Source organism: Enhydra lutris, unplaced genomic scaffold, assembly GCF_002288905.1.
Source record: "Enhydra lutris kenyoni isolate GAN:26980312 unplaced genomic scaffold, ASM228890v2 scaffoldscaffold145, whole genome shotgun sequence".
Lineage (NCBI taxonomy): Eukaryota > Metazoa > Chordata > Mammalia > Carnivora > Mustelidae > Enhydra > Enhydra lutris.
In genome coordinates this window covers 135,367-142,596 of record NW_019154229.1, presented here as the reverse complement: position 1 = coordinate 142,596, position 7,230 = coordinate 135,367, and the positions used below count along the sequence as shown (strand labels likewise).

Sequence of the window (7,230 nt, the reverse complement as noted above, 5' to 3'; positions counted from 1 at the left end):
GTGTGAAGGTCATTATTTGAATATAAACAAAGCCTACTTCTTTCTTTGGCACAGCCTCCATAACATCTCAGTAGAGCAGGGTTTAGAGAGCTCCCAGGCTGGTGAACACATTGACAAATGGAGGGTGACACATCCCAATGCCATGGGGACAGAAGCTGCTACACTCAGGATCCTCCCAGTCCCCACTGTGTATCTCTCCATCTAGCTCTTCATCTGAACCTTTATCATATTTTTTAATAACCTGGGAAACATAAGTAGGTGTATCTCGAAGTGATGTGAGCTGCTCTAGCAAATTAATCACACCTGAGGAGGGAATCATGGAACCCCGAGTCTATTGCTGGTCAGAGACAGAGGTCCCTTCTTCACTCCCATTAGATGATGACACTCCTTTTGGTCTAGTCCTTCTCAAGTGGGAGTCTCCATGCCACCCTACAGAGCCCGGGGCAGCTGCTTTGGAGGATGAAGTGTGGGCATAAATCCACTGAGAAGACACAGAGCCAAGATGCTGTGCCCCTGAGGAAACTCCCTCTTGAAAGTGCTTGGTGTCCTCCACACAGCTGGTCAGGGACCGCCACCTGGCTTCTGTGCATTGGAGCTTCTCCAACCCCAGGTGGTTCCTTGTGCTCAGGGTCTGTAACAGTGGGAACACCTTCTCCACAATGTGCGGGGACATCAATCTCCTCCAGAAACATACACATGGGATGGATATAGATCCAGATTTGAGGTCTTCCCTGAACAAAGCTAAAGTCCTTTTTGTTTCCTGTCACAAACTTAAAAAATTCTTCTAACAAAAAGAGGCTTCTAAAAAAAATAGACTCTCCATACATTCCCTAAAGAACAAAAATAAAAGTGAAATTGAGGGAATCTGAGGACAAAGGAGAAACCGCTATGAAAAGGCCTGCACCTCTGCAGGTGCATCACGCCTGCATGAAGGTACAGCAGGAGAGGAAACGATGACATCCAGGTAAGGATCTGACCCGTGTGTCCCCAGTCATGTCCACTCTGGAGGGTGACCACAGGGCTTCACCCCGTGGGGGACTGGCTTAGGCTTTTGTTCTACTGCATCCCAGCTCCACTCACATTCTGCACAATCCCTCATTCTCCTTCCGCAGATGTTGATGTCAAGAACATTCCCCAGCCAGTGTTGCACATGCTATACTCGATGTAAGTCTGCTTTCCAGGGAACAATGCTTGTGAACAGTAACATCAGAGAGTAGCACAGAACACATGGTCAGAATTACCTACATAGGCAGAAGCTGTCCATTTTCAAAAATGCACAGGGACAGAATGATGTCAGAAAGAGAGAATGTGGCAGTAGACAGTTGAGCACATGTTATGAGAAATTAAGCCAATGTGCTGACCCTCAGATATTTTGTCTCTCTAACTGGCAAACTCTAGTTCAGGTTGCTGAAGCCTAAAGTCACAGCTTCTGACTCAGTTCCTAGACCTAAGTCAGTTCCTATCTCAAGCACATTGACTCATGGGAAGGCCAGGTCTCAAAGGAAAGACCTTAAGGTTTTGCCATAGACGTATGGAGAAAATCTTGCTTCCTTATTTTCCCTAAGGAACTCAGGGCTTAAGGCTTGAGCTCTGAATGTGTCCTCTCTGCCCTAATGAGAAAGCTCTCTGTTAGAAGGACACATGGGGGAAGGCAGTGCTCTAGTGGAGGAGACAAGGAACAAACTATCCACAGAGAAAAAGCAAACACACAAACATGGAAACAACCCATCTCAAATTAAAGCAGTGGAAGAATATTTTTTAACTGACAAGAAAGCTGTAGGACTTCTTGAGAATCCTCGGGACAGAAGTTCCATCCCTCACAGGAGATATTTCGGGGTTGGGGATGCAAACTGCTACACAGAGTTAAGAGTTTATTAAAATGAGGGATTATGAGGTGGCCTGTGGTCAAAGGCAACTTCTCTCTCACTTTCCCCAATTAGAGTGTGGTGACTGGGCACTGCCCAAGGATTAGCATCGATATAGGAATAACCTTCACAGCCGACATCAGATATTGCTCCCATTTCCTCACAGGACTCACATGAATCTCAGCTCTAGAAAATTTATTTCCCTATTAGTTATTCCAAAAAGTGCAAAGAAAAGAAATGACAATATTGGGAAGGAATTCAGATTATGTATACAGAGATCAGGGCTTTCAAATAACTTATAAAGTCAGAAGATCAACACATTCACATATACATGGGAGCCTCCTGGAGCCAAAACTATTCTCTGCAAGTTCATCCTCTAGTGGGTGAATATTTGCAGTTATTTAGAAAAGGTGACCCATTTCAGTTACAGGTCCCAAAAATCTACCCAACATCTCCTGTTGGAGACCCTCCCTCTGCTAAGTGGTACTGAGAACTTGCATTTTGGCTCAGTCAGGACACAGGTCTGTTGTCCCTCAACTTCACCAAAGCATTGTAAGTTTGTGCTGTCTGGCTTGAGAAATGTATAGATCAAGTTCTACAGAATGTATGACAGCATCACATTCCCACTCATACACCCTGACCCCAGAATAAATGGATTCACATAAACAAAGCAGCAAGAGAACTGACCCAAGGGACACAAATCACACACTGGCTTCCACTTTTATGGATTCCAAAGGGACATCCCCTGGCAAAGAGACAAAAGTGCAATGAAACCCACCTGTGTAAGTCCTTGCTCATTGAGGTGACGGTGCTCAAGATTAAAAACTCCTAGAGTCCTGTTCCCCTCTTGGACCTCATGGAGGTTCTTCTTACACCCCTTACAGATGCTGATGATTTCTGTGTGGTGTGCACTGGCCAATGGTGACGACGTCACTTTTATAGTCCAGGGTACATCAAAGTTCCTACATACACAGGAGATAAAGACTCCTCTGAGGAATTAGGAACAGTCTTCAGTCTACAGGTACTAGAGGAAAATTTCAAAGCCTTTTCTGTCAAGAAAGAACTTTTAGTAGGTTTTGTATTTTTTAGGTATTTCAGGGCAAGAAATTATGAGATAAACAACCAAACACAAAAGGAGACTTTTAAAGTTTTCATGTTAAGTTTTGTATGAAATGTTAGTATTTTTGAAATCAAAGATTCGTAGGAATACGTTTTACAAAAAATAGTTTCAAAACTGATACACAGTAAATAAACATAACAGATGAATAATTTTCAGCCAGATTTCCACACATTGAGGTTTCACATAGGATAATGGGTAATGTCATTCTGATTTTTTTATTTTTTTAGAATATTTGACACACAGTGTTAGGTGATGTAATTCTTTTTTATTTTTTTAAACTTTTTAAAAAAGATTTTATTTATTTATTTGACAGAGAGAGAGAGAGCACAAGTAGGCGGAGCGGTAGGCAGAGGGAGAGGGAGAAGTGGGCTCTCCCGGACTAGGGAGACTGATGTGGGGCTCGATCCCAGGAACCTGTGATCATGACCTGAGCCAAAGGCAGCCACCTAACTGACTGATCCACCCAGCCACCCAGGTAATGTAATTCTTAATTTAACATGTGCAATGAATAGTTTTCAAACTCATATTAAGATTTATAATATTATCATATATTTTATTTTTTTGGTTTTTTTTCCTGATTTTTTTCATTTCCAGTGGTTTAACTTTCTGAATCATTCACCAGCAGGGTTCATTAGAAGGGCCGGCATCTTCAAGAGTAAGATTCAGGATTGCATGGCTAGTACTCTAAGAAAATATCAAGGAAGAAAACACATGAAAGAGTAAATAAAATGACAGCTAGTAACATACGGGACATGGGCTATTAGTCCTAGTTCTATCTCAACCTATCATCAGCACCCAAGTCCCTCCATAGAGTTCAGGGTTTACTTTCAGTACCATTGTTACATAATAATTCTTCCAACTATGGTACAAAATTGCACTCTAGGAGGATTTCCTAGAAGATATTCAGACCGAGATTTGTTGTGTAACCTTGCCTAGACTTGCATGTGTTCAGTAACTCTTCAATTCAGTATGACCTTGGATTTGAATTACCTGAGATCTAACAGAATTACAAATTCTATTCCTTCAGTTTCTCCAGGATTTTGTTTGCCCGACAGTGTCTTGAGTTGTGAGGTATTTGAGGTTGACACAACACTCACCAACACCTGACTAACAACTACATCAGGCTGATACACAGAGAAGCATCAGGTTATGTCCCAACTTTAATGAAGGATGGTTGGTAAACTGATGCCCCAAGCAGCTCTGACCCCACACCCTCTTCCACAGTGACTGTGATTTACCCGAGACACCAGAAAATGTCTGTCATAGGTACAGGTGACCTCAAATTATTAGAAGTTTTATCCTGTCCTTGCCATTCTCACCTGCAGAATCTCATTGTGAACTACAGACTCAGAGCTGTGGATGCTGAACATAAAAGCCAGTGAGAGACACAACTTCTCACACAGAACTAACAAGGAACCAGACCCCTGACAGAAACTGGTTACACATGAAGAGGAAGCCTCTGTGTGGGAAGGGAAAATATTGTTTTCTGGGAAATGGGAAACATTATTCATTCTGTCCATCCTCATAGGCAATGCTGAGTTAAGAAATCTCTTTGTTCTGGGGTGTGTGTGTGTGTGTGTGTATATGCACGCATGCGTACCTTATCTAATATATAAATCATATGGTGTGTATGTGTCTATCCATCTGTCTGTCTTGTCTATCTATCCATCTATCTGTCTCTCTGGGAAGAGAGAGAGTAGTATGACAGGATACACACCAGGTTGTAACAGATGGTTACCACAAACTTCATACTCACTGCCTGAGGCATAAAATTCTGTCTTCTCTCTTGTTCTCTTCTACAGGACTATGAGCTCTCCTCCTGTAAGTGAGAGATTCCTTTCTACCTGTCACGTTCTTCTCACATGCATCTTCTCCAAGAGTAGATAATTCATGAGGTCACTGAGTGAGTTTAATTCATTAATAAATCATTAATAAATTGTCTAAAACCATTAACTTGGAAACAGCAGATCCCAGGGATCCCTGAACCATCTCCAGTTCATCCTGGGATCTGGAGATCGCCGGCCAATCACCTGGAGTGGGAGTGGGAGTGGAAGCTGTTTCCTTCTGGACATTAGCTGACAGGAATCCAAGCAGGATGGCCATTCGCCTGCCAGAAATGGACTCTGGACACATGTGCCTGTATCTTCAGGGTCTCTGGAGCTTTCTCAGAAGGCAGGGCTATGAGCACTGTGTCCTGCCACAGATCCTGATTATCACAGGGACATCCTGCTTCCCACACAGGCAGTAAGGAATTTGTCTCTGTTTGTTTTCCTCCAAACACAGAAGGCATTTTAAGTTACTGCTCTCCCAGGAGAGGGACCTGTACCCTGACTTTGGCTCTTTCTACTCTGCCACACCCACCATGGGATTTGCATATTTTTCCTGGGAAGGACCTTGCCTTGGAAGTCTGACATAAAGGTCAGCTCTGACCTTGTGTTTACTTACTAGAACTCATCAGTTCAGCTTCTCAAAATGAGGTTCTCTTCTCAGATCCTGGGGCTGCTGATGCTCTGGGTCCCAGGTAAGAGCAGAGGGAGGATGAAGAAGGAGATTGCAGTGAGAAGGGGGAGCTGTCTGGGTGTGTTAGTCCCTATGTGTGTTTTGTCCAGGGGTGAGATTGACTTAAAATAGGGGAATTTGGTTTTGAGATCAGTGAAAATTATGAGGAAACTATAGGGAATGAGGAACAGTGCTTCAGTGAGATGCTGAAAAAAAAGTGAGGTCACTCTGTGCCCTGCAATTCTTGGATTATCCATGAAGATTGGAAATATTTAGAGGAGGAATCAACTCACAATATATGATTTAGCCTATTATCAATGAAATTTAAAATTATAAAAATGGCTTATAATGTTTCTCCACAACCTGTACTTATCTCTCATTATTTTAGGACCAAATGGTGAGGTCGTGATGACACAAACCCCACCCTTGCTGTCCATCACCCCTGGAGAGCTGGCCTCCATCTCCTGTAGGGCCAGTCAGAGCCTCGTACACAGTAATGGAAACACCTATTTGAGTTGGTACCTGCAGAAGCCAGGCCAGTCGCCACAGCTCCTCATCTATAAGGTTTCCAGCCATTTCACTGGGGTCCCAGACAGGTTCAATGGCAGCGGGTCAGGGACAGATTTCACCCTGACAATCAGCAGGGTGGAGGCTGACGATGTGGGAGTTTATTACTGTCAGCAAGGTATACAGTATCCTCTCACAGTGGTTCAGGCCTAAACACAAACCTCTTTTTGGCAGTCCCCACTGGGCACATGTGTTGCCTGAGCAGGGAGCCGGCACAGCAGAGGCTCTGAGCTGGTGTCAGAGGCAGGTGCTGGGCAACTCAGGGCAGTAACATGCAGCTGAGTGCTCTGGACCGAGTCTGGGCCCCTGGGTGCCAACAGCCTCAGCGGGGCACAGCCAGATCCAGAAGGCACATGGTCACCTATGGGCTGAGCAGTGAGCTGCCAGGGACAACCGCCCTGAACTTCACCCTGACTCTCCTAGTCTGTGTATGGGTCAGGGATGGTGACTCAGCCTGAGCATCAGAAACCTGAGCCATTTATATGAAAACACAATTACATTCACTTGGAGCTAAACATGTTTGTTATATTTTCATTAAGAGACTATTTGTTATCATTTGGAATTTATTACTTTTTGTTTTCCCAAATTATGAACACCCGCTTTCCCAATTAAATAATGGCTCTGTTACAATGTTGTCTGGATATCATTCTATACACCCTATCCCGACAGGAAATACACATGAGAAAAATTAGAAAAATTGTTTGGTGGTCAAACACCCAAATAGACTGTTGTAAATTCATAGCAAATATAAGCTCCTCCTCCTGTTGAGAAGTAGGTGGCATATACATACATATATTGAAATACCACTCAGCCAAAGGTATGATATCTTGTTATTTGCAACAACATGGATGAACCTACAAAGTATAAAGCTAAGGAAAACAATTCAGACTGAGAAAGACAAATACCATATGCGTTCATTTATATGTAGAATCTACAAACAAAAATAAAAAAGCCACAAACGCAAATTGACCCATGAATAAAGAGAACATTGACATGATTAGTTAACGTTGTGCGAATGTGCACTCAACTCACACCTCTCTTATGTACAGAACAGACCATTTCAATAAGGATCAACAATATTCCTGTCCCCTTTAGTCTTCTATCCTCTCCATCTCTCATGTGTATCAAACATCCACAGAGAAAAAAGAAACACATAAATAAACAATCAAGCTATCTCAC

At 43.1% G+C, this 7,230-nt stretch overlaps 1 gene segment (V, D, J or C); it reads left to right on the top strand.

Moving 5' to 3' along the window:
• The first annotated feature begins 5,448 nt into the window (after positions 1-5,448).
• LOC111140020 lies at positions 5,449-6,204 on the top strand. The segment is given in 2 exon segments: positions 5,449-5,506; positions 5,873-6,204. Coding segments are annotated over 2 exon segments (381 nt in total).
• Positions 6,205-7,230: the final 1,026 nt, after the last annotated feature.